Source organism: Suncus etruscus, chromosome 11 (assembly GCF_024139225.1).
Source record: "Suncus etruscus isolate mSunEtr1 chromosome 11, mSunEtr1.pri.cur, whole genome shotgun sequence".
In the NCBI taxonomy this organism is placed as follows: domain Eukaryota; kingdom Metazoa; phylum Chordata; class Mammalia; order Eulipotyphla; family Soricidae; genus Suncus; species Suncus etruscus.
This window is the reverse complement of record NC_064858.1, coordinates 11,595,756-11,623,643: the sequence shown is the minus strand read 5'-3', so window position 1 is coordinate 11,623,643 and position 27,888 is coordinate 11,595,756. Positions and strand designations below refer to the sequence as shown.

Here is a 27,888-nt window from a genome sequence, read left to right as displayed (position 1 = left end):
AGGACTGAAAGAATGCCTAAGGAAATAACCTTAGTTTTTAGACTAAGATTATTCAGGAAATACTCTACAGATTTAATTATCAAACTGCCTTGGAAAATAAGGAAGGCAGGGGCCGGGAAGGTGGCACTAGAGGTAAGGTGTCTGCCTTGCAAGCACTAGTATAGGACGGACTGCGGTTCGATCCCCCAGCATCCCATATGGTCCCCCCAAGCCAAGGTCGATTTCTGAGCACATAGCCAGGAGTAACCCCTGAGTGTCAAACAGGTGTGGCCCAAAAACCAAAAAAAAAAAAAAAAAAGGAAGGCAAACTTTAAATCAAGTCTGGTCACTCTGGGGAGAAAATAGTGAGGGGTGAAGCACATGGCAGGTCCAGGGCCCAGGTATACCAGGTATACCATACCAGGTATGGTCCCTCATAATACATGGCCTCCCTAGCTAGCATTCCTAGATGTGGCCCTGGTGGCCCCAGCACGTAGCGGAGAACTCCCTAACTTAATTATCCAGCAGAAGTTTACATTTCCTGGAAATTGTTGCTACTGATCAAAATTCAGGGTTTTATTTTAGCCACACGTTTATTTGCACAAACTAGATCCTTTCATTATTTGGAAACACTCAGCGAACTTGTCATTTATTTTCAGACCCAGAGGATGGTCCCAGACACGGCATGGTCAGCGAGAGGACAGAAGCCTTCACCACCGCACGCAACCTGCTAGCCTCTGGAGCCGATGCCATTGAAAGGATCATGTCTTCGTACAAAGAGGTGCTTGCGTCTCGGTGCCAGCTGGACTGAGAGAAAGAATAGTGCTGAAAGCCGCATAGGCTGCTGCTTGCCATAGCAATGTTATTTTTGAGAAATAGTTTTTCCTCCACCAAAACTCCTAAGAGCAGGAAGGCTCAGTCCCACCACTGTTTGGCTGCCCATCGAGGCAGAGAAGTAATGACACGTTGAGAGGAGCTATATAGGCAGCAGCCAAAAGGGTAGATGCTAGAGTGCACAGACCTTAGAGTGATTGTCTTGTCTCTGACCACAGAAGGGGGTTTTCTAGAGAAAGAGAAGAAAGACACAGTAGCTACCTCCCAGTGGGAGCTCCTTGAAATTAAAACCTCCTCATAGGTGCCCTTCATTTTAGCAACAAGTCCTGACTTTTGACAGGTTAAGCTTTGGGGAGAAGGTTAATCTGAGGAAGCTGCCCTTTTTCTCCAGCTTTGGGACGGGCCACTTTCCTTGTCTGATTTGACATATTGATCCTCTGTCCCACCCTCTCAACCCTCATCAGCATTTCTCTATTATTATATTCCCTTGATGCTGAAGGTCTTAGTTGCCACTGTCAGTTGTTCAAAACTAGCAGGAGAGGGCCGAAGAGATAGCACAGCAGTAGGGTGTTTGCCTTGCATGCAGCTGACCCAGGACTGATGGTGGTTCGAATCTCTGCATCCCATATAGTTCCCCGTGCCTGCCAAGAGTGGTTTCTGAGCACAAAGCCAGGAGTAAGTCCTGAGTGCCTCTGGGTGTGACACACCCCCTCAAAAAACAAACAAACAAACAAAAAAAAAACCCTAGTGGGAGATGAATTGTCCTGACTGATCTGGCCATTTTCTGTTGGAAGGGGTCTTACTGCCATCATGAATGCCAGAGCAAATCCATCAAGGTTGATGGTGAGGTTTATATATGTGTTAAAGAGTAAGGCTGATGGTTTTAGTAACTGAGAGCTTAAGATAAACTGATATGACCAATGTCCAGGGTTTTATTAGGAAAAAAAGTATATACCATCAAGATAACCTGCAACACTTGCATTTTGGTGTTAATTACTCAATTCTTTTTTTTTTTGTTTGTTTTTGTTTTTGTTTTTGGGCCACATCCGAGGTGCTCAGGAGTTACTCCTGGCTGTCTGCTCAGAAATAGCTCCTGGCAGGCACGGGGGACCATATGGGACACCGGGATTCGAACCAACTACCTTTGGTCCTGAATCGGCTGCTTGCAAGGCAAACGCTGCTGTGCTATCTCTCCGGGCCCAATTACTCAATTCTTGAGGTTCCTAAGGGCCCATGGGGCTACTTGGTCACACTGTTAATGGACTGGAAATCTTTAAACTACTCATTGGCCTGTGTTTCTTTGTGGATATTAATCTTTATTTCTAAAGAAGCATTGTCTGAGATTTTGCAGACAAAGTAAGCCTCCGTTTGATAACCAAGTTTCTCTTATTTGTGCAAATAAGACATGGCCATGAAGTATTAAAAACAAATGACTAAATGTTCCAAGAAGAAGGAAAAGTAAATGTTTCGGGTTCAACTTATAATAGTATATTGATAAGATAGAATTTACAAAGCTGAGCAATAAGCTTTGCATGAAGGAGGCCCAGAATTAATACCCAGACCCCACAACAGGTACCTCTGAGCAAAAAAAACAAAAACAAAAACAGAGAAAAGCTCCCCAGTGCTGCAAGGAGTAGCTCCAAACTTGCAAAGCGATAAAATTTACTATGTTCCTGCAAGTGCAGATATATTCCTTCCATCTGATCCCCCACAGAACATCTGAGTCTACTCAGATTTTAAGCATCCAGTTTTGGCTAGGTTTGGTATGATCTTTTCGTAGCTCTGAAATTTTATATCAGTTCTATGACAAAGTTGTACTTTAAAGCGTTTGTCTTCTTTCTGCCTGTTGTCCTTCTTCAGCCTGCAAGCCCTCAAAGGTGAAGGTCTTCCGTGGACATATTAACTCTTTCCCCTCTGTGTTGGTTTTAGATCACTGAACTAGCAGGTTACACCGCTCGGGTGTACAATATGTTTTGGGTCTTCGATGAGGTCAAAAGAGGCATTTATAAGAGAACTGTCACCCTAGAGTCTGAGAACCAGAGCAAGAAGCAAGTTAGCACAGAGCTTCTCCTCAATGATGCTCTAGCAATCAGAGGTAAACATTCAAATGCTTTTATAATTTTTCCCTCTATTAATGTGTTTGTTTTCTGAAGAGAAACAAAAACAATTTTTAAGGTCATGGGGTTTTTGTTGTTGTTGTTGTTGTTGTTTTGGTTTTCGGGTCACACCCGGCAATGCTCAGGGGTTACTCCTGGCTCTTTGCGCAGAAATTGCTCCTGGCAGGCACGGGGGACCATATGGAATGTCAGGATTTGAACCAACGACCTTCTGCATGAAAGGCAAATGCCTGGGGCCGAAGAGATAGCATGGAGGTAAGTTTGCCTTTCATGCAGGAGGTCATCAGTTCTAATCCCGGCGCCCCATATGGTCCTCCGTGCCTGCCAGGAGCAATTTCTGAGCCTGGAGCCAGAAATAACCCCTGAGCACTGCTGGGTGTGACCCAAAACACACACACACAAAAAAAAGGCAAATGCCTTACCTCCTTGCTATCTCTTCGGCCCCTAAGGTCATGTTTAACTGTTATAAGGAAGCAACATTTAGTTAAATAGTGATTCTTAAAGTTAGTATTGCAGTTGAAAGGGTAGTGAATATCTACCACAGACAAATATTATGCTACTCTTGGGGCCGGTGAGGTGGCACTAGAGGTAAGGTGTCTGTTTTGTAAGTGCTAGCCAAGGAAGGACCACGGTTCAATCCCCCGGCGTCCCATGTGGTCCCCCAAAACCAGGGGTAATTTCTGAGCACTTAGCCAGGAGTAACCCCTGAGCATCAAATGGGTGTGGCCTCAAAAAAAAAATTCCAACAAATATTATGCTACTCTTACTTGGGACAAATTTTTGAGGATTATTTCTAGAAATTGTACATATGTCAGAAAGAATTGTTTTTGCTTAAATTTCCTATTGTTCTCTGTTGCCCTAAGTCTGTAAGCATAAGCTTAGTTCCTAATTTACAATGACATTGCTCCAGATCTTGTCTCCCTTTTGCAGTACTGATTATTTGACCAGAAGTTTGATTTAAGAGTATGACCTGGACTCTCAGACAGAATTCACTTTTGCTCTTGTTATAAAGCTGGTATTATTGTAACATGGCAGAGAAACACTTTTCACACAAATGTGTCAGCAGGTTCCAACCTAAATTGTACTTTGTCAGCTGGAGCAGTGGCGCAAGCCATAGGGTGTTTGCCTTACTTGCTCTAACCTAAGATAGACAGTACGGTTCGATCCCCCTGTGGCCCATATGGTCCCCCAAGCCAGGAGCGACTTCTGAGCGCATAGCCAGGAGTAACCCCTGAGCGTCACCGGGTGTGACTCAAAAACCAAAAAAAAAATTGTACTTTGTCTTGCATATAGAAAATGACAAGCATTTGTTTCTATGACTTACTACTGTGATTACCCTTAAAATGAGTTTATGTGTTCCTCTGCACTAAGCCTTCAGTTACTTGATTTGATTTGATTTGATTTGATTTAGCAGTGTTCTATGATAGCTTTTTCAAACATAAACAAACAACTCCTTTACTTGTAGGAAAAGTGATCGATGTGGATCATGGGATTATCTGTGAAAACGTCCCCATCATCACACCAACAGGAGAGGTCGTTGCGTCCAGGCTGAACTTTAAGGTGACCTGATGCTCTCGAATTTCTGCTTCTGTTTGTTCCCATCATTGAACACAGACTTCCTGAATTCCTGGCATGGGGGAGGAGGCTCCGAGACCCTCAAAGTCCCTGTTTCTTTATTGGAAACCAGGGCAGGGGTGGGTGAGATGAGGAGAGTGAGCAAAGTCTGCACAGGAGCAGGATCTTCTCAGTAAGCATGAAGAAACAGTATTTCTGTGCTTTGTTGCCAAGCTGACAATCACATTATGATTATGAAAGCATGCACAGAATAACTGTGGGCAATAAGACATTTCCTGAGAAATTGCGTGGAAATAAATTTTAGGTTTCCTTTTTTTTTTTTTTTTTTTTTTGGTTTTTTGGTTTTTTGGCCACACCTGGTGATGCTCAGAGGTTACTCCTGGCTATGTGCTCAGAAATCGCTCCTGGCTTGGGGGTTCATATGGGACACGGGGGGATCGAACCATGATCCATCCTAGGCTAGTGTGGGAAAGGAGACACCTACCTTACAGCTTGTGCTACCGCTCTGGCCCCAATTTTAGGTTTCTTTTTTTTTTTTTTTTTTTTTGGTTTTTGGGCCACACCCGGTGACGCTCAGGGGTTACTCCTGGCTATGCGCTCAGAAGTCGCTCCTGGCTTGGGGGACCATATGGGACGCCGGGGGATCGAACCGCGGTCCGTCTCCTAGGCTAGCGCAGGTAAGGCTTACCTTACCTCCAGCGCCACCGCCCGGCCCCAATTTTAGGTTTCTTAATCAGAGGAATGGTTTTATTTTTTTTTTTTTAACAGCTAATATTATACGGGGCTGGAGAGCTAGTCTAACAGGTAGGGCATTTATTTTGACACACCAGGTATCAGGATCCTCCGCCACTGTCCCACAGTTCTTCCCCCACTCCCTAAAATGAATTCTAAAATAGCCCAGTAATGGTGCTGAATAAATTGAATTTCTACAAAGTCACATTGATACAATATAATTCTAAGCATATTTCAAGAGGAAAATGCTCTCAAAATCCTTTTTGGGGGACTTTCAGAATTTTAAAGAAATTATTTCACAAAGTTCAACTAAAAAAACACATTTAAACCTTATCAAAAAAGGGTAGAGGAAATGTACAGACACTTCTCAGAAGACAAGCAGATCACCAATAGATATGTGAAAAAGTGCTCAGCCTCTCTTATCATTAGGGAAATCCAAATCAAGACAATGATGAAAGATTATCTCACACCAGTGAGAAGGGGACAGATCAAAAATACTGGGGACAATCTGTGCTGATGGAGATGTGGAAGAAAAGGAACTCTTGTGCACTGTTGGTGGAAATATTGTCTGGTACAGTCCCTGTAGAAAGTGATATGGAGAGTCTTCAATAAAATTATAATTAAGCTGCTAGATAACTCAGTAGTTTCACTTTTAAGTGTCTACCCCCAGAACTTAAACTTAAACTTAGTTTAAAATAATGTATGCACAACATTATACATTGCTATAGTATTTGGAATTTGTTAGATGAAATCAACCTAGGATTCCAATGACAGATGAATGGATTATGAAGATGTGGCACATATTACAAAGAAATGCTATGAGGCTGCAAGCAATGTTGACATCATGCAATGTACTGCAACCTGATTGGAACTGGAAGATACCAAATAAAGTCAATCAGAAGGACAAATAGAATGATCTCATATATCTGTGGATTATAGATTAACTGGAGGAGGAATTGTAATGTAGTGGATGGATGCCAAGATCACCCTTGATCCCGGAGCATGGGGGAGGGCAGAGAACAATATCTAAGAATAGCTAATACTAAGAAAAATAACTCTGACAAATCAAAGAGGGAAGGAAGATGAGAAAGGGAAGGAATGGGGGAACAGGGTTGAGGTTTCATTTATACTGATAATGTTGGGTAGTGGCATAGCTATAAATCCACAGACAAAAACACTGAAAACATAAAATCTAGGCTGCAACCACTGAGCTTTGTAATTTTCCTGTCAAGGAGGTAGGCAGAGAGCAGGGGATGTATGGGTAGAGGATGAAGGGGAATGGTAGAGGAAGTTGACATAACAATTGGATTGATGTTGAAATAATATATGCCTAAAACTCAACTATCAATAACTGGTATATCACTGTTCTTAAAAATAAAAATTATTTTAAACAAAATTTTAAATAATATGAAAGCAAAAAATAATAACTTGGAGGATTCTTGCAGCAGAATTGCTCTACACCTTGACTGCATCAATGTCAGTATCCTGTTCGTGATATCGTGCTATAGATATCCAAAAGATTTTCATTGGAGAAACTGAGCTAAGGATACTGGGGTCTATATGAATTCTTCCAATTGCACGTAAATCTTTACCTCAAAATAAAAGCTGAATTGCTTTCTTAAAAAATAATAAAATGGGGGCCAGAGAGATAGCACAGCGGTAAGGCATTTGCCTTAGACGCAGAAGGATGGTGGTTCAAATCCTGGCATCCCATATAGTCCCCCGAGCCTGCCAGGAGCGATTTCTGAGCATAGAACCAGGAGTAACCCCTGAGCACTGCTGGTGTGACCCAAAAAACAAACAACAACAACAAAAATAATAATAATAATAATAAAATGATGTTTCTTTTCCTTGTCCATTATGAAAAAGACCTTCTAAGTTTATCCTAAAATGACTTTCCAGGTCTGCCAGTGGTGACCTGAAGTGTAACAGCGTAACTATGAGTTACAGATCAGATGCTTCTAAAGATAAGCATTTAATAGGTACTATAGTGTTTTATTGGATATATATATATATATACATTTTTAAAATTCACCTCTAGACATCAATGATTAATTGTAAGCCCCCCCCCCCGGTTTTCCTATCTTACTTTGGTGAACAAAAGTTTACCCATCTCTGACTACTGTACAATTAGAGTCTGTCATTTTTATTACAGATTACAATTAGAATTTATAATTTTATTTCTGTAATTTGGGGCTTTTGTGATTTCTGTGACACTCTAGACTGCTGAAGTATGAAATTAAAGTACCCAGCTGGCTCTTTAAATAACTTTGCCTAGTAGCTAATATTCTGACAAATACACCAAGCTGTATTTGAATTTAATATTAAGTGTCAATCAATGTAAGTGTCAATCGAATATTAATAGGAATAAAACGGAATAGCTTCTAAGCATGTACAGCTCTTTATTTCCCACATGGCCATGGTTCTTTCTATGTGGAGTGTCTCTGATTACCAGACCTCAATTAAAACTGTTTAATCTCAAATGCTCATTCCAAGATCCTCTCCCTTTGGAATTGGAGTATTTTATGATGTTTCTAGCATTGAACTAAAAACCAGAAACCACATTGAATGTTTTTCAAGCCTATTGCGTTTTTATTATATCCACCATCTAGCCTAGGTTATTATCCTTTTGAAAACTTTTTTTGTTTTTTTTGTTTTGTTTTGTTTTTTGGGCCACACCCAGCGGTGCTCAGGGATTACTCCTGTCTGCTCAGAAATAGCTCCTGGCAGGCACGGGGGACCATATGGGACACCGGGATTCGAACCAACCACCTTAGGTCCTGGATCGGCTGCTTGCAAGGCAAACGCCGCTGTGCTATCTCTCCGGGCCCCTTTTGAAAACTTTTAAGAAACATTTTACTTTAAAATGATCTCCCGTGAAAGCTCATGGTGGTGTGTGACTTGTTTCTTATTGTAGGTGCAAGAAGGGATGCACCTGTTGATCACTGGCCCCAATGGCTGCGGGAAAAGCTCTCTCTTCCGAATTTTGAGTGGGCTCTGGCCTGTGTATGAAGGAGTCCTCTATAAACCACCTCCTCAACACATGTTCTATATTCCACAAAGGTAGGTAACTCTCTCCTCATACTTGTGCACCTTTGGTCTTCCCAGCTCATCTCTCAGGAGAGTCGGGAAAAGAATCACCCTGTGCAATTCGAGTGCCGTTGGGGGCTATGATTAGTGTTGTGTGTGATCTCCACAATTTTACAAAAGGGGGGGGGGCCAAGACAAATGGATCCTGCATTTGTCTCAAAAAGACAAAGACCTCAAAGGACCCCAAAAGAGGCTTGTATTTTGCAACAAACATAAATCAGTAGGAAGTGCTCTCTAAGTTGTGAAATTGACTGTTGCCTCAGAAAAGAGTCAGCTGCCACTTGCTTCAGGAGAGAAATTAAAATTAGAAGTCAGTGGGGGAGGTGATGTTAGGGCCACATTTGGTGGTACTCAGGGGCTATTCCTGGCTCTGGACTTGGGAGTTAGCCTTGGCAGGACTCGAGGTACTGTATGCAATGCCAGGGATCAAACGGGTCAGTTGTATGCAAGCAAGTACCTGACCTTCTGGACTAGCTTTTAGGCCTAAAAGTCAATTTTGAGGACTAAAAGTGTTTTTAAATAATTTTTGTCAGAAGTCATTATAATTGCTTCTAAAAACATTAATATTTGTTTAAAGTCCTATAAGACAAATATCTATGTATTTTACTAAAAAGGATAGAATTTATGTAAATACATGCAAATTTAGTGGATCTGTGTGTAATTTTAATTAACTTCATTGTGCATGGTTTCTCAGATTTTTTCAAGTAAATTTTAATAAGGTTTTTAATAAATTTAATAAAATTTAAATTTTATTAAAATAAATAAATTTAATAAAATTTAAATAAAATTTTACAAGGTTTTTTAATGTAAAGGAAAGCAAGTACAACCCATTTCAAAGCATGATATAATTTAAACATTTCTTTTGGGCTAATTCCTTTATTATTATGAAATATTTTGTTACACTAGCTTATAGCAAGAGTATTAGTTAATAGGTCAGAGAGATAGTTACAATGGGTAAGACACTTGCTTTTCATGCAGCAGACCCAAATTGAATCCTCAGTACCCAAGCCCACCAGGGATAGCTCCTGAGTACAGAGCCAGAAGTTAGCCCTGAGCACCACCCAGTGTGGCCCCAAAACAAAAACAAAAAAAGATACCAGTTGAATACTAGCATGGCAGAAAAAAATGTACAATGCATATAGAAATGAGTCTTGTATAACTGTAGAATAAAGGGAGACAGAAACAGCCCTTATTGATAATAATTAATTAATAATTAATCATATTAATAATATTTTTACTTTTTATATTGAAAGATCTCTATGCAGAGATCATAAAATCTGGCACCGGTTAGCTTTCATTTTCATACTAATAGAGTGTGAGTGTCTAAACTTGCTATAAGGTTCAAAAAGAAAAAGTAATATGGTCTGATTCAGCCACTCATTTTAAAATAAATTCTTCAGGGGCTGGAGAGATAGCATGGAGGTAAGGCGTTTGCCTTTCATGCAGAAGGTCATCAGTTCGAATCCGGCTTCCCATATGGTCCCCCGTGCCTGCCAGGAGCAATTTCTGAGCATGGAGCCAGGAGTTTTTCCTGAGCACTGCCGGGTGTGACCCAAAAACGACAGACAGACAGACAGATAGATAGATAGATAGATAGATAGATAGATAGATAGATAGATAGATAGATAGATAGATAGATAGATAGATAGATAGATAGATTATAGATAGATTATAGATAGATAGATAGATAGATAGATAGATAGATAGATAGATAGATAGATAGATAGATAGATAGATAGATAGATAGATAGATAGATAGATTCTGCCGGGAATGCTGTTAGGACTCAGTTTTCAAGCTGGGAAATCCAAATTCCTGAGAAATTAAGAAATAGTTTTAAGATTCCCCCCACCCCTAGTTAATATCTTCTAATACTTTAGCCTTGCTAGTAATGAGAAGCAGGTAAGAAGAAATCTAGATCTTAGTCTGAGAAGGTGCATAAAAGTTGTGTTGAAAAAAATTTATATTTCAAATAGCGCTCCCATATCCCGTCTTCATTGGGTTGACTAGAAGTGTCAACCAGTGGAACACTTGATCTACCGTACTTCAATCAAGTATTTTTCTAAAGCATACACTGGCTGCTTTGACTCTCTGGCTAGGGCTCTGGTAAAATGGTGGTTTCTTCTTATTCTGTTCTTGAAGAAAGCCTTGGGCCACGTGAGGCACCACAGATTGTGTGCCCTCAGTTGATCTATTCTGCCAGGAGCTCAGGGCTCTGTCCCTCTGAGTGGGTCCCTGAGCTGCTGGAGCAGTGCTTGCCCTCATATTCAAGCTTTCCTCTGCTTTGGGTGTCACAGAAAAACACAGGACCCAAGTATGAATCAGGACAATCTAGTGTAAATTCTCCATTCATTTTCCAGAACTTCTTGGATGTGGGTTCCTTTATTCTTCAACACTGTCGAATTCTTGTCTATAATTTCTTTAACTATTATTTCTTCATCAATTTTTTTTCAGGGATCCTGATTATTCTTAAAGTGTTCCTCTTGAACTTACCCCTTAGTTGTCTGGTGTACTGTTCATATTCTTTTTTTTTTTTTTTTTTGGGGGTTTTGGGCCACACCCAGTAACGCTCAGGGGTTACTCCTGGCTATGTGCTCAGAAGTTGCTCCTGGCTTGGGGGACTATATGGGATGCCGGAGGATCGAGCCACGGTCTGTCCAAGGCTAGCGCAGGCAAGGCAGGCACCTTATGTCTAGCGCCACCGCCCGGCCCCTACTGTTCATATTCTTAGACATTTTTCCACTTCTCTTTTTTTTTTTTGTTTTTTTTTTTTTTGGGTGGGGGTTGGGTCATACCCGGTAGCGCTTAGGGGTTACTCCTGGCTCTATGCTCAGAAATCACTCCTGGCAGGCTCGGAGGACCATATGGGATGCTGGGATTCGAACCACCAAATTTTCATACTAATATGAATGCATGCATTCATATTACTGCATTCATAATACTGCATGCAAAGCAAGGCAAACGGCTTACCTCCATGCTATCTCTCCAGCCCCCTCCATTTCTCTTTTTTTGGTGGCTGCCTCCATCTTTTTCTCCGCTATGTTATTATGTTGATTAGAGCTCTCAAGTTTTGTATATCCCCTACCATATTCTTTATTTCTGTGATTTCTTTTTGTTTGCTTGTTTTAGTTTTAGTTTTGTTTTTGTTTTTGTGTCACACCCGGCAGCATTCAGGGCCTAATCCTGGCTCTACACTCAGAAGTTGCCCCCAGCAGGCTCAGGGGATGTTAAGGAATGCTGGGATTCGAACCACAGTCCTTCTGTATGCAAGGCAAATGCCCTATTGCTGTGCTATCTCTCCGGCACCTATTTCTGTGATTTCTTTTTGCTTGTTTTTGGGGTTTTTTTAGAGGGTGCCACACCCAGTGGTGCTCAAGGGTTACTCCACCTGGCTCTGCACTCAGGAATTACTCCTGGGGGTACTCGGAGGATCATATGGGATGTTGGGTGTTGAGCCTGGGTTGGCCACAGAAAGGCAAGCACCTCATCTACTGTACTATCTCTCTGGACCTTTTTTTTTTTTTTTTTTTTTTTTTGGTCATTTCTAAGTGTGGGTTTCTCACATCAGATCACATACTTTCTTGTATTCTTCTGACTCCCTGTGCCATCATTTCTTGGCACTCCCTAAACACGCTCAGCAAAGAGTCATTAAAGCTGTTCTCTGAGAAGTGATGGATCTGGTTGGTGATAGTTGAACCTTCCATGTTATTCTTCTCACTCAGAAACTTAGTGGGCTTCTATGAAAGCTTCCTATGGGGTTTGCTGTGCTCAGGGTGAATCTTTGTTTTTATCCCTCTGGGATTTCTGAGTGACTGGGCTGGCACGTGTGCTTTCTTTCCCTGCCTGTCTTCATCAGGATGGATATACCTGTGATTATCGTGAAGTTGGATCAGTTGTCAGTGCTGTCCTGCCTGTGAGGGATGAAAAAATTGATCAAAAATTACCTGAGATTATTTATAACAATGAAAATCTAATCACTGGGATTAGAGCTGATTTCCATAATTTTTATTATAATAAAATGTAAAGCGTATGAAGCCAGAGAGCTATTCCAAGGGTTATGATGCTTATCTTGCATGTAGCCATCCCCAGTTCAGTTCACCCTGAGCACTGCTAGGTCTGGCCCCAAAACCTAAATAAAGGAATAAGTAAATATAGATGCTTTTGAAGGCATTCCAAATTTGAAAGAAAAATGTGATGCTCATTTACATATTGGTAATTCTGGGGTCCGAGAGGTGACTCAGAGGGTTGACACTTTGTATGCTTCCCTGAGGACCACTAGGCGTGACCCCAACTAATCAGGATTGACAATTCCAATCATTATGGTCCCTATGGGTTGGTTGATCCCAGTATTAGTATCGTCTCCTTAGGAGACAACGGAGGTGACTCTGAAAGTCAAGCACATACTTCTGATGGTCACTGCTGGTAGCAGCGGCTTCTGCTGCTGGTTGGAGGAGGCAGCGGCTGCCTGCCAGCCGGCGTGTAAGTTGACACCGCAGTGACATGATGACATGCAGCACATCCCAGACTGGGGGATCATCTGAGCAGGGCAATGCGGCCAGAGGAGTAGAAAGGCGATGCCAGTGGAAAGGCGACTCCCGGGCTGATGTATAATGCAGGCCATGGGTGGGACTAGAGACAGCCAGGCTGCTTGCCTTGGGACCCAGGCTGTGTTCCCCGTTTGCCTCTGCTCCTCAGTCAGAGGCCACTTCGAGTTCCCTCCTTTACAGAAAGGCAGAATGGAACAGGCCTCCTGTAGATGTTTGTGAGGTGGGTATTGGTGACTGTTTGGTCCATAGGCCTTGGTCGCATGCTCCTCTGAAGACCCCAATTGCCTTGGATTGCAGGGGTCACCCCAAAAGACATCTCCTACTGCTTCTCAGTGGCCTTCAAGGCTTACATAGAACTGTCATGGCCACTCAGCCAGTTTCTATTTGATTCCATCACTTATGCACTCAATGTTAGTCCAAGATAGTGTTACATTGGGCGGAGAACTGGGAATGTAGACCAGACTCTTCTGGGGGGTGGGGGAAGAAACGCTCTGGATCTCGTAGTGGTGAGGGTTGCAGAAGCTTGGGAAGAATCGGAGAAGGGCAGCAATTGTACATGTTCAAAGGCTGAAATCTAGGCATGAAATGCATTTCAATTGAAAAAAAAAAGACAAGACCCCATTGAAAGTCATGGTATATGAATTTGTTGGCATTTCAGTTGAAATTTTAAAATGTTAAATTTAATATTAGTTTTAATATTAAAATATTTTAAAATAATAGGTAAGTATGTTATAAAACAGCCAACTACTGTTATTCAATTCAGTTGTTCACTTCTCATGGGTAGACAACCATTTTGACAGACACTGCTGAGCACATCTCCCATTTAAAATCTTTCCTGGTTTCTTCTTCTAACACCCTTGCCACATCTTGCTCTTTGTTTTGGAGTTTGGACCATTGCCCATCTTTCCCATACTGCTTAAGTCTGATTTCAGAGCCACTGGGCTGCAGTCAGGTCTGTGCCTGGGATCTTTCCTCCGAAAACGCCCTCTGTAGAAGGCTCCATCTGCATATTGGCAACTATTGTCCAGGGCTGTCCTTGGTTCCATCCACATCAGTTTCATGAAGTTGGTGCTGATATTTGTGGTGCTCTTCATCTGGCAGTCTTGGCTTTCTCCTCTGTTCAGTCTGTCTCCCTTGATAAGTTTTTAACTCAGGACTGTGCCGTTAAGAGTTTTGTAGACTAGAAAGGTAGCACAGTGCTCAGGGTACCTGCTGTGTTTGCAGTGGACCTGGCACCCCACAGCATCTGTTGAGCACCCAGGATAATGTAGAACTGAGTGCAGAGTTAGCCCTGAGCTCAATAGGGTATGGCCCAAAACAAAAAGCATTGCAATGACTGATCATACAATGATTGCTTCGGGGGGTTACGTTGTGTGGTGTCCGTTCACCTTACAGGTAGTGCCCCTTCATGACCCTCCATCAGGGCCCAGATTTCCAGGCTGGAGGGAACAGTGCCAGCCTGTGAACCCTGGACTGCAGGGAGATGGCTCCAAAGACTGCATGTGTGCTGTGTACACTGAAACCCAGTCCTGTCTTGGGACATCAGGAGACTCCAAATTCGACAGGGAGTAGTCCCTTAGCACCACTAGAAAAGGAAGGGACAAAGAAGAAAGGAAGAAAGGGAGAGATGGAATAAGAAGGGGACAGAGGAAGAAGGGATGAGATGGAGGGACTAAGTGGCATTTTACTTTGCATTTCTTTCCATATAAATGGTATTAAAATAATATCTATTTAAACACCGTGACTACAAACATGGTTGTAGTTGAGTTTCAGTCATAAAAAGAACCCCCCCCCTTAAATATAAATGGTATTTTTACAAGGTTTTCTTTCTTTTTCTTTTTTTTTTATTATATTGCTGGGTTAAAGCCACAAATTTTGGGTCAGAATTGAAGCTCATTGGGAAGCATTTGTCTTGCATTTGTGAAGCCCTGGGTTTCATTCCCAGAATCAAAGAAACAAACAATACTCAAATTTCATAACATTTAACCCCGATGCTCTGAGTGAAATAAGCATGTATGTGGGCAGGCAATAACCAGCTCCTACTTGTGGAAATTTCTTTGGTCCCTATCATGCATGAGCTCTGGTCCTCTACTACTGTGTAAGATGGAACACACAGCTCTGGGAATGAGCACGGAGTTAGTTCTGACCTTCCACACCCCAAGGAGGCAGGTCTGCCTGGGTGAAGCCAGCTGTGAATGAGGGTGCTGTGTGCTTGGTGTTTTTCAGGCCATATATGTCCCTGGGGAGTCTCCGGGACCAAGTGATCTACCCCGACTCTCAAGAGGACATGCAGGAGAAGGGTTTCACCGACCAGGACCTGGAAAGCATCCTGCGATGCGTGCACCTCTATCACATAGTGCAGAGAGAAGGAGGTATGGCCCTTCCCCAGCCCTCACGTCCTTCCTCAGCCCAGATTCAGGCAAGTGTTGGGGGACATGGAGATAAGGGGCCCTTGTGTGTGGGGATGGTATCAATAGGCGCCCCATTTATGGGAAAAAGTATGGAGGTTACCCAAGCATTAGAAATAGCACTACTGGGCCCGGAGAGATAGCACAGCGGCATTTGCCTTGCAAGCAGCCGATCCAGGACCAAAGGTGGTTGGTTCGAATCCCGGTGTCCCATAAGGTCCCCCGTGCCTGCCAGGAGCTATTTCTGAGCAGACAGCCAGGAGTCACCCCTGAGCATGGCCGGGTGTGGCCCAAAAACCAAAAAAAAAAAAAAAAAAAAAAGAAATAGCACTACTGGGTGATTCCTCAAACCAGATCTTAGTGTTCATATCAGGCAAGTAGCAATTCAAGAAGGTATCTGTGGGGGGCCAGAGTGATAGCACAGTGGGTAGAGTGTTTGCCTTGCACTAAATCAACTGGGGCCTGATCTTCATCTGAGCCTATCAGGAGTTATATCTGAGCACAAAGTCAGGAATGACCCCTGAGCACTGCCACCAGGAATGCCCCCTCCCAAGAAAAAGAAGGTATCTGGGGCCAGAGCAATAGGACAGTGGCAAAGGCTACACAGATGAAGGGGCTATAATGATAAGTTCTGGACAAGTGGCTCCACCCTGGGTCACCCATGCCCAGGACTGGCAGCCTCTTGCTTGCTGACTGAAGAGTCACATGGCCCAAGAAGGAGAGGGCAGAGATTTCTCCATGCTCGGAGTGGGTGCTGGCCACTGGTGCAGTTGCTGCTGATTCTGGAGATTGGAGTCCAGTTGTGGGTCTCCACGTTCGCCCCTCACTGCACGTAGGCTTTGGTCTTGCATTTTCCGTAAAGGTCAGGTATGGGGTCTGAGGCAGTGGAGGAAGGTGGAAACTGGAGAGAGGGCAGCAGGGGAGGTCTGCAAGTTGAATGCCATTTGTACCTCATTGCAACATAACTCTCTGGCAGTTGCAGTTGTGATCAAAGTTGCAATCCCACTTGGAAAGGGGTATTTTATGTCCAACACATTCGGAGGCAACTCACGTAACTGGGCATCCCAGCCTGGAGATGAGGCACAGACATGCTGTCCTGGTCATGGATGTTTCTAGAAGCATCAGTCATTTCTCTTCTTCTCCTGATCCATCTGTCCATCCAGGACATGGTCCTTGAGTCAGCTGAGGCTTCCTGCCCAGAAAGCTGGGGCCAGCAGGCCCATATCCTGCTTTTTTCTCCCTACAATCTCCCTGTTAAGCTTCTGAGGGTCACTAATTCTCTCAAAGGAGTGATTAGAGTTACAGGGTTGCTCCTCTGGGTCTCTGCTTTGCTAACATGGCCCTGGGATGCCAAGGTCAATAGGAGGTTCAAGTCAGCAGCACCATCTCTTACATTGGAAAATTTGCAAGAGAAAGGCCCTAAAGATTTTCATTATCAAATCTGTGTGGCCATAAGGGGAGGACAGTGGCTAAGTTGCCCCAGTGACTGTCATGTCTTATAAACCCTGCAGCAATGGCAGGATTCTCCGTACCCAACCCCACAGCGCTTGGCCATTGCTGTTCCATTGAGCACTCACCATAGCTAGAACTGGCCTGTCCTGGCACCCAGAAGAATCACACAGACCCACTTGACTTGCTGAGTTTCTAAGCCCTGCAGCTTTGTGGAAGTGTGATGGAACCTCCTGAAAGTCCATCAGAACCAGCAAACTCTTTGCTTAGAAAAATGCTTCTCTCTGGCAAACATCAGACTTGACCCCAGTGCTCTGTTCCTATTCCCTACAGAGTAGGGTGTGGGTTCATGGACCAACCAGTGGATGGCCACCTCCTGGCATGCAGGAAACCTTTTCTCCCTGCTGGCCCAGTTGCCCTGACCCTGTATAAGGCCATGCAAAAATCACCCCCCCCCCCTTTCACTTCTGGGACCAGGCAGTGCTGCCCACAGAACTTCTGGGTTTAGTGGAACAAAGGACATGATTTATTCAGATTTGTAAAGCTACAATTTCCTCTGACCCAAATACTTTTCCTTGTGCCTCCTTCTCAGTTGGCAGGGGGAATTTTATTTGAAGCCCAGAATATTCCTCCACTGTGGGGCAATTTGAGGCTTTATGTTAAATGGTCACTTGATGCTTCATAACTTCAGTCCTAAACAATGTTACACTACCAAGTTTGCACTAAGAGTAAGAACTTTGTGGGTTCACTCACAAGGACCTGGATTCTCCTGGTGAGTTTCTGCCAGTTGGGCCAGCTGGTTCAGGGTGAGACCAGAGGTGGCAGTGTTTCTTGAGGCTTGGATGCAAAGACCACCATGTACTGCAAAGAGGCCTAATGATGTTCAGGACACAGGATCAGCCTCATGCAGCCCTCATCCCCACCCACCTCTCCCAGGTCCCAAGAAGACAAGCTTTCAGAGAGGGCTTTTTCCTTCCTTCATCCCCCAAAAGGGTATTTTTGAGGTGTTTTTTTCTAACATAAAGTTATTAAAAAATCTGCTTTAAAGTAGGGTATTTCCCTATTTTCTGGTATAGCCAGAGTGATAGCACAGCGGGGAAGGCATTAGTCTTGCAAGAAGCCAACCCAGTTTTGATCCCGGCATCCCATATGGATCCCCAAGCACCACCAGGAATGATTCCTGAGCACAGAGCCAGGAGTAACCCCTGAGCACTGTGAGGTGTGCCCCCCCAAATAAATAGAATATTTCAAAAAAAATTACCAATAAAATAAAGTGAGGCTCCCCAACAAATCAACTTGTGATTATAAAATATTATCTATGTCAAAATTTCCGATTATAAAAAAAAATTTCCAATTATTTTCTTCTTTGAAAATTGAGCATTATTCGGTGCAATTGTTTCAACCTTTTTTTACCTGCTGAAGTCAGAAAATAAATATGAAAATAAGGGGCTGGAGTGATATCACAGCGGTAGGGCATTTGCCTTGCACACAGCCAACCCTAGATGGACCTCGGTTTGATTCCTGGCATTCCATATGGTCCCCTGAGCCTACCAGGAGCAATTTCTGAGCACAGAGCCAGGAGTAACCCTTGAGCATTTCCGGGTATGACCCAAGTACTCAAAATTAAATGGAAATAAGAATGATACTTTTCATACCATGAAAACAGAAATAAAAGGCAGTAACAGGGCCCGGAGAGATAGCACAGCGGCGTTTACCTTACAAGCAGCCGATCCAGGACCAAAGGTGGTTGGTTCGAATCCCGGTGTCCCATATGGTCCCCCATGCCTGCCAGGAGCTATTTCTGAGCAGACAGCCAGGAGTAACCCCTGAGCACTGCCGGGTGTGGCCCAAAAACCAAAAACCAAAAAAAAAAAAAAAAGGCAGTAACAATAATATTATATATTGAAGACAAATACAAAAGTGATATCACAATGTATGCTTTTGAATATTTTGTGCGGGTTTCCCAGTGTTAAGTGGCAATGACTCTTCCACAGCCTGGCAGAAATGTCTGCAGACCAGCCCTCCTGTCTGTCACCAGTGGCTGAACAACACTCCCCTAATCATCTTAAATTCTGATGATCCCACCCAGAAAAGATATGACAAAGCCCCATGGTTTTTAGTTAATCTTGTTTTCTTTTTTTTTTTTTTTTTTTGGTTTTTGGTTTTTGGGCCACACCCGGCAGTGCTCAGGGGTTACTCCTGGCTGTGTGCTCAGAAATAGCTCCTGGCAGGCTCGGGGGACCATATGGGACACCAGGATTCGAACCAACCACCTTTGGTCCTGGATCGGCTGCTTGCAAGGCAAACACCACTGTGCTATCTCTCCGGGCCCGTTAATCTTGTTTTCTAAGAAGATAGGCCATAAGTACCTAAATAATTTAACATTTCAGAGATGATAACAGTGTATAACTTAAAGTCACATAATTCTAATGCTGGAAATAGAGTATGTTTATTTACAGAAAGTTCATTTGAATGTGAGTATATGTAACCATTTAATGAAGGTCTGTAATGAAGAGAAAAGGGTGTCACAGATAGACTGGAAAGTGTTAAGACCAACCTCATGTCTCGTTCCCCTAGCTCTGATTCTGGCTCTCCAGCACAGAAGTGGTAGAAACAGATTTCTCCACGTCAGGTCTAGAATTTTAAAAAGGTGTCAGGAATTTTTTTTTTGTGGGGGGCCACACCGGGTGATGCTCAGATGTTACTCCTGGCTATGCACTTAAAAATCGCCCCTGGCTTGGGGGACCATATGGGATGCCGGGGGATTGAACCATGATTCGTCCTAGGCTAGTGCAGGCAAGGCAGACACCTTACCGCTTATACCACCACTCTTGCCTTGGTGTCAGGAATTATTACCATGAGAAGACTATCAGATCTAAAAAAAAAAAAAATGCAAACCCACGAACATGTTTGGTACATCCAGAACATTCGTCCTATATACAAACATGTTCTTTGTGTTATAAACTTCAACTTGTCAGCAAGTGCTTGTCCAGGGCCTTCTGTAAAATATGCTCTGCTCTTTTAAACAGTAGATGTATTAATGTGGAGGTGACAAAGTTTAAATATTTACCTGGGCCAGGGGTGCAGTGTGACCTTACATACCACACCATATTCAGTACCCAGAACCCTTCACCATCACTGCCCACTGGGCCCTCTCAGCTCCACTTTTTCCCCTCAGTTCTGTGCTCCAATTGTCCAGGATTTGTTTTCCTGGCATGATTTCTTTATGTAACCACCACAAATGAGAGAGCTGATCTGTTAAAAATGCATCTTCTTTTTTTGAAGGATGGGATGCTGTTATGGACTGGAAAGACGTCTTGTCTGGAGGAGAAAAGCAAAGGATGGGGATGGCACGCATGTTCTACCACAGGTAGGACCCTGCCACTTATGTTCTACCAGTGAAACTCATGTCCTGCCACAGGACACACAAAATTTACCATTTCAATACTTGCTGGTTTTTTTTTTTTAACAAATTTTTCTTGTTCTCTTTTACTTCAAGGACTATGAGATAAGAAATGTTCAGAAGTGTTAAGTCTCCGTGTGCCCTTAGTGGAAAGTAGGAAGAGTTCATAGTCATGTCACTCTGGAAACACTACATGTGTTATTGCGAGCTCTGGGTCCTCTTAGTTCTCATAAACTGGCACAGCTGCCACCCTCTCCACCCACACAGGCAGTGGCTCACCTTGAGATTAAGAAGCAAACCAGGGCCCGGAGAGATAGCACAGCGGCGTTTGCCTTGCAAGCAGCCGAGCCAGGACCAAAGGTGGTTGATTCGAATCCCGGTGTCCCATATGGTCCCCGGTGCCTGCCAGGAGCTATTTCTGAGCAGACAGCCAGGAGTAACCCCTGAGTACCATCGAGTATAGCCCCCCCCCCCAAAAAAAAAAAAAAAAAAAAAAAACACAAGAAAATTTTCAGCATGGATCTTAGTGGACTGAGAGATGGGGAAACACCTTCTCTTGATAAACTTTCCTCTGCCCTCAGCTTTGTGGCCTGTGTGTTCAATACAACCACTCAAGACTGAGAGAAATATATGGGCTTCTGATCTGTGGTTAAGTTTGCCCTTGTTTCCTTGGAGAAAAGCGCCTCTGTCTCGCATGCAGACTCTTGCAGAACGTGAGCTGTGTGCAGAGCACAGACAGGCCTCCGGGGGCAGAGGGGCCTTGCTGCAATGCTGAGCAGGGGTGCTGCCATGGAAACAGCCATTCAACGCAGGCAGAAATGCTGAGAAAAGAGCCAGATCCGCAGCGAGTGAGCCGTAGAAGTGCTTTAGTATCGAGTTGGCTACTGATTTTGAAATTCTTTATAGGAAACAAAATCAGAACCTCAAAGAAAGGGAAATGTTTATTCCAACCCCCGTGATTCAGTAACTGACATTTTTGCCACTCATTTCTTTTTTGTTATTTGTAAAGCACTGGCTAATAATAGAGCTTCAGGTATATATATTGTTCCCACTCCAGGTCCACCACCAGCATCAGCCTTCCTCCACCAGTAATTTTTTGAGGCATTCTAAACTCAATCCCAAATACCATAACATCTTCCTACAAAGCTGGGCATCAGTCTCAGAAATATTGGCATATCTCTTACATAAGAATGCTCTGCGGGCAAAAGGAACAGCCACTCCAGCAGCACTGTTTCTGGGTTTTGTATGTAGGAGCAGTTTCAGATTCCAGCACATGTACGCACACACTTGCTCCTGCCAACCAGTGAAAGCCTGAGGTCCAAGCTACAAGGGGTGTAGTTGCCATGACAACTGGGAAAGAGCTGGGCACTCCCTCCCACCCCCATTCCCGCTCTCAAACGGCCTCTTTTTCGCTTGGTGCACATCACTGTAAACGAGCCGTGGGGCTTTACACAAAAGGGGGAAATTTTATCCCATCCCTCTCTTTTATGCTTTCTTTTTTTCTGCCCCTTTTTTTCTTGAAATTACCCAACGAACCAGTGGTGTCTTTGAAGACAAAGCCCAAGGACTTTGTGGTAGCTGGGACCAGTGCAGCACCACAGGCGCTGATGGGAGGTAGGGAGAGGGTTTGCATCTCCGCCTTTGGTTGTAAGCAGGCAGCCAGTCACCCCATGAGCTCCAGGGCCTTGATGTCCCATCCCTCAGCTCAGACCACTCTGCAATAGGTGCTGGAGCCTGTTTGTGAGCTAATGTACATGGACCCATGGTGAGGATGTTGAATGTGTGGCCACTCTTCATCATTTCTCTCTGTATTGTTATTTCTTTTTTTTGTTTGTTTGTTTGTTTTTGGTTTTTGGGCCACACCCAGCGGTGCTCAGGAGTTACTCCTGGCTGTCTGCTCAGAAACAGCTTCTGGCAGGCACGGGGGACCATATGGGACACCGGGAATCGAACCAACCACCTTAGGTCCTGGATCAGCTGCTTGCAAGGCAAACGCCGCTGTGCTATCTCTCCGGACCCTGTATTGTTATTTCTTGCAAAAAAAAATTGATATATTTTGAGCTGGAGTGATAGCACAGCAGGGAAGAAGTTTACTTTGCATATGGGCTGACCTGCGTTCAATCCCCGGCATCCTGCCAGGACTGTTTTGGTTTTTGCTGTTGTTGGCTTTTTTTTAAAATAATTACTTTATATAAGCACCATGGTTTCAAAATTATTCATGATTGAGATTCAGGCATAGAATGTACACCACCCTTCACCAGTACACATTTCCTGCCACCAATGTTCCCAATATCTCTCCCATCCCACACCTTTGATTGCCTCTGGGGCAGACATTTTACTTCTCTCTTCCTCTCTTCCCACCCCCCTTTTTTATTTCCTTTTTGACACTGTGATTTGCACCATGAGTAATTTCTGAAAGCAGAGCCAGGAGTAGCCCCTGAGCACCAGCTGTGGCCCAAAAACCAAAAGAGAAACAAACGAAAAAGACTTGAGCTATTTTCCTGAAGGACCTCCTTTCAGCCTGGGCCAGTTAGGGCTTGACTCTGATCTGGGAGCAATGGCTGTTGTGGTGGTGGGCTCCAGACACTGTGTCCAGAGGGACAGCGAGGGACTGGAGAGAGAGGAGATGAGTAGAGGGTGGGTGTCAGGAGAGGTGATCTCTGAGGGCTGCACTTTTTTCTACTAAAACTGAGCATAAAGATGTTTTGAGTTCAGGAGCAAAACGTGGACAGGTTCCCCGAGTATGGACCTAGTAGCTGCTGTCCTGCTGCTGCCTGCTGGTGGTACCCAGGTGCTTTACCACCAGCTACAGAAGGAGGCTGGTGCAGTGAGCTCCCTGCTGATGGTTGACCCTCAGACAGAGACCCAGCAAGAGCTGCCACATGCCTGACTCACCTCACAGAGTCCCAGAGGCCTCCTGGTCCCAGTTGCACCAGCCCCATCATCCTGTAAGCACGTGTGTGCCTGCTCTTTCCTGCCCCAGAAGTCCTGGTCCAGCTCGTCCTTCATTGTCCATTTCTGCAGGCCCAAGTACGCTCTGCTGGACGAATGCACCAGCGCTGTGAGCATCGATGTGGAAGGCACCATCTTCCAGGCTGCTAAGGCAGCAGGCATCTCCCTGCTGTCCATCACACACCGGCCGTCCCTCTGGTGAGTGCCCGGCTCCTTGCCCCCTTGCAGAGGACAAGCTCTGCCCTGCAGCACAGAGAGGTGCAAGGTCTGCTCGGCCCCCTCTGGACAGATGGTAAGGGCTCATGTGGGCCTGTCCAGTGGCCCAGGATGCCTAACACACTCAACCTATCTGATTGTCCTGGTTGAAAGAGCCAAGAGCTGGGTTTTGTCATGTTTGCATAGACATTGTCTTAGAGCAGTTTGACCCTTACTGCAAAATGGAATAGAAGGTTCTAGAGATGCTGATAGTCTCCTGTCCCCCTTCCACTCACAGACTCTCCTGTGACTCCCTATCTCCCCCACAAAGCAGCACATGTGCTTTTTCTGCTTGTTTGTTTGAGGGGTCACACTGGGCAGTGGTAGGGGGATGCTAGCCTGGTCTTCCTGAGTCAGACCATCCGTGTGGCCCTTTGAGCTCTCCTTGGACAGTGGCAAAGGGGCCTGCACTCCTCAATCCTGCAGTTTAGTGGACCTGTTGCTTCCACAGCCACAACCCATGCTGGGGTGGACATTGGCCCTGTGAAATGGGACCCACATCAGGGTCCTTATGGGGGGTCCCATCCCGCTATCCACAGGGCTTCTATCACTTTGGCTACTCTTGGGTGGCCCCATGTCCTTCCTGGCTGTGAAGCTCCCCTGGCCCTGTGGGACACACAGAGCCTGGACAGGGAGCTGGGAGGGGTGGGTAGGGTAGTTCCTGCCCTCAGTTCAGAGGTGGAAGAGGCCAAGGAGGTGAGAAAGGAGGAAGCAGGATATGCCTTGAGCCTGCCAAAATCCTGTAGCTGCAGCGGCTTCCCACAGTCCCTGCCTTGTTTCTGCAGGAAGTACCACACTCACCTCTTGCAGTTTGATGGCGAAGGGGGTTGGCGCTTTGAACAACTGGACACCGCGACCCGTCTGACCCTGAGTGAGGAGAAACAGAAGCTCGAGTCCCAGCTAGCCGGGGTCCCCAAAATGCAGCAGAGACTAGATGAGCTATGCACAATTCTGGGAGAAGACTCGGTGCTGAAAACAGTGAGGAGCAAAGAGGAGGCACCCCAGGCTGTCTAGGACACTCTATCCAGGTAAGGGCTCAGCAGCAGCCCCCGGTCACCAGGTGGGAAGTGGTGGATGGATGGCTCAGCCTAAAGAAGCCCAGGACCAGCCTCCAGCAAAAGCAGCAGCGCTAACCACAACTGGTCATCCTGGTGGGGTCTTCCCTGGACCCCAGGAACCTTGTCCCATCCTAGGCCTTCCGTAGGAGACACATGGGACCTCCAGGCCTTATGAAGGGTCGGAGGAGGGAACAGCTTCCTGTAGCATCTTTGCTGAAGCCAGTGAAGTGCGTGTGAGCCGCTGACCCACCAGGATGTTTCTTCCCTATCAGAACTGTTCTTCTCTGCATCTCCACATCTCCAGGCAGGGGTCTGGCAGCTGGGTCATCACTGCAGTGTGGGTGACAGAGTACATCTCACTATATGAAATGCCACTTAAAAACAGTAACAGCTGGGGCCAGAGTGGTGGCATAAGCGGAAGGGTGTTTTCCTTACATGCGCTAATGTAGGACAGACCACGGTTCGATCCCCCGACTTCCCATATGGTCCCCCAAGCCAGGAGCAATTTCTGAGCACAGAGGCAGAAGTAACCCCTGAGCATCTCCAGGTGTGGCCCAAAAGCCAAAAAACAAACAAACAAACAACAACAACAACAACAACAAAACAGCAACAGCTGTGGCTGGAATGATAGCACAATCCGACCCGGGTTTGATCCTCAGCATCCCATATGGTCCCCCAGAGCCTGCCACGAGTAATTCCTGAGCTCACAGCCAAAATTAATGCCTGAATGCCATCGAACAAACAAACAAAAACAACAGCAATAACAACAAAAATCCCTAAACTGAATTTCTTTCTTTTTTTTTTTTTTTTTTTTTTTTTTTTTTTTTTTTTTTTTGGTTTTTGGGCCACACCCGGTGACGCTCAGGGGTTACTCCTGGCTATGCGCTCAGAAGTCGCTCCTGGCTTGGGGGACCATATGGGACGCTGGGGGATCGAACCGCGGTCCGTCCTAGGCTAGCGCAGGTAAGGCAGGCACCTTACCTTTAGCGCCACCGCCCGGCCCTGAATTTCTTTCTTAAAAAAAAATAAAATAAGGGTCCAGGGTGATAAACACAGCCCGGAGGGTGTCTGCCTTGCATGTGGCCAACCTAGTTTCAATCCCCAGCATTCTATATGCCTTCTCCAGAGCGCCGCTGGATGTGGCCCAAAAGCCAAATATAAATAAATAAACCATTTTTAAAATCACGTTTTAGGCTTTGACATCTTAATGTGGACTCAGAAACGTATGAATTTCGGTGTGAATCTTGGAGATTTTTGCTTGGCTCCATTTCAAGCAGACTTGCCTGCCCAGAGAACAGGGCACTGCTGGTGGCAGACTGCACTCTGCTGCCAGCGCTGTGCATTGCAGCTATTTTGTAGGGCCCGAACCAGATTCCCTGTTCTCAGTCTCAGCTCACGCAAGCGGCTGTGTTGGGAGGCTGTGTTAGGGAGGCAAGTTCATTTTCCTGGTTTGCTTTTGAGAAAACTGACCCACAGAGGGAAGGTTCCAGGGCCCTTCAAGACCTGAATCAGAGTCAGGGCAGCTCCACAAAGCCTCTGCTTTGGTCAAGAAGCAAGGACCCGACTGAGGGCAGATGCTGGAACAAGAGGAAGGTTGCAGAATTAGTGATTGCTCTGTTATTGTAGAAATCAGGGACACAGAAAAAAGGCCGCCCAGTCTGCAGCCTAGAATGAGCCATGGAAGTCAGCAAAGCCTTTCAGCTGCTCTGCAGACATATGCACACACATATGTATACATCCCTCTCCCCCAGGAAACAGGCCCTCTCTGATGAGAAAGTCAGGGGAGAGTGGGGCTGGAGAGATAGCATGGAGGTAAAGCATTTGCCTTACATGCAGAAGGACGGTGGTTCGAATCCTGGCATCTCATATGGTCCTCCGAGCCTGCCAGGAGCAATTTCTGAGTGTAGAGCCAGGAGTAAGCCCTGAGCACTGTCAGGTGTGACCTCCCCCACCCCCAAAAAAAAGAAAGTAAGTCTAGGGAGAGACTCTGCCCACACAGATCTGGCGCACAAACCCAGGCCAGGCACTGCACTCCCTGTGGTGCCTGTGCCACAGAGGACTGTTCAGATAAGCTGAGCGGCCAGTGGTCATGGCTCAGGGTGTGCCATGCAGCTGTGGGCAGTGAGACCCTGCTCCTGGAGTCTGTGGCATTGCCGCCTACTCCCTCCCACTTCTTACATCCACAGTGAACTTTCTCTCTTAAGAAAAGGTAGAGAAAGGACACAGCAAGCTTCAAATCGTATCAGGAGTGAAAGGAAAGAGAAAGGTGTTCTGTTCTGAGCTGCTTTTGCCATGTTAGTTGACTACCCCGTACTTTTCCTGTTTTTTTTGGTCAAGGAAGATGTAAGTGTGGGGAGGGGGTGACTTTTTGACTAACATGTAAATCTGGAAAATAAGTCGCCTTCCTTCCACAAAATGTGGCTTTATGTTCCTACAGGCTGCATGATGCTAAGCATGTATGAAACAGTGTGTCCTTCTGACAAGATGGCATGGATAAACCCTTCTCTTCAGACACCTCCACCGGCCTTTGTTTACAAGGGGAACAGTTTCCCGCAGCAGTGACTGGGTTTTTGTGTCAAATTTTGGCCTGCTACTAAAGGTATAAAATGAACATGTTCGTTTTCTCTGAGACTTTGGTTCCGAGTCTGATTCCATATTGGTAGTAGGCCCAGCCCGTCAAAATCTGCTTGGAATCTTTTCTTTTTTTTTCTCATAGATCTAAAAAATTGGTCAGCACCTTGGAACCCAAAGCCAAGGGAGCAGCACACTCCTGAGGTGTACAAAAAACAAGATGGTAAAACCGCTGTTAGAGCAGCTGCTAGTGTGGTGGTTTGGGAACAAGGGGCCTTGCACACAGGTCTGTGGAACAGCTGTGGGCTGCACTTGAACCCTGGCCCATGTGCTGCCTGTTCAGAGGGCTGAACTACTTTTGCAGAAGCGAGTACTATCATCACGGTGTAAGGCTGCTTTGCCGCTTTTCTTCTGGATGTTCAGAGCCCATGGTCTGTGCCTCCCAGCACAGTATTCATAACCACCCTGAAGTAAATATACCCTCAACATGGGAAAGCACCATGTTGAGGCAAGAGGGACAGTGTTGCCAAGAGGGCACATGACCTGCATGTGGCTGGCCCCTGTCTAGTCCCCACACACACCTCACCTGGTCCTCTGATTCTGATTTGGCCAGGAATGATCCCTGAGCATTGCTGGGTATGGATCCGAAACAAAAGCAAAACAATCACGTATGCATCTTTGCACACATGCCCACATGTGTCCAAGTGTGCATGGCCTTGAACATTTATATAAAAACAATATTTTGACTATTCGTGGTGCCAGGCTCAGCATCTTATATACACAAAAAATCAGCATGATTTGGCATCATTTGGGGAAGAACAGTCACCCAGTGCTATAATGTCTCTATCTTCCATAATGATACCCTGTAGTTTTCCTTTTAGATAGATTTAGATATATTTTTCACTATATTAAAATCCACC

At 45.1% G+C, this 27,888-nt stretch overlaps 1 protein-coding gene across 1 annotated transcript in view; it reads left to right on the top strand.

Annotated features, from left to right (window-relative positions):
* ABCD2 (ATP binding cassette subfamily D member 2) overlaps positions 1-27,026 on the top strand; it is a 35,229-nt gene extending 8,203 nt beyond the window's left edge. Inside the window, exons 3-11 of the mRNA XM_049783802.1 lie at positions 639-760; positions 2,743-2,908; positions 4,396-4,490; positions 8,155-8,300; positions 15,099-15,244; positions 20,015-20,099; positions 23,157-23,282; positions 24,125-24,367; positions 26,835-27,026. Coding sequence (XP_049639759.1) covers positions 639-760; positions 2,743-2,908; positions 4,396-4,490; positions 8,155-8,300; positions 15,099-15,244; positions 20,015-20,099; positions 23,157-23,282; positions 24,125-24,353 — 1,115 coding nt within the window. The 3' untranslated portion in view covers positions 24,354-24,367; positions 26,835-27,026. The remainder of the gene's footprint in view (positions 1-638; positions 761-2,742; positions 2,909-4,395; positions 4,491-8,154; positions 8,301-15,098; positions 15,245-20,014; positions 20,100-23,156; positions 23,283-24,124; positions 24,368-26,834) is intronic.
* The last annotated feature ends 862 nt before the right edge of the window (positions 27,027-27,888 follow it).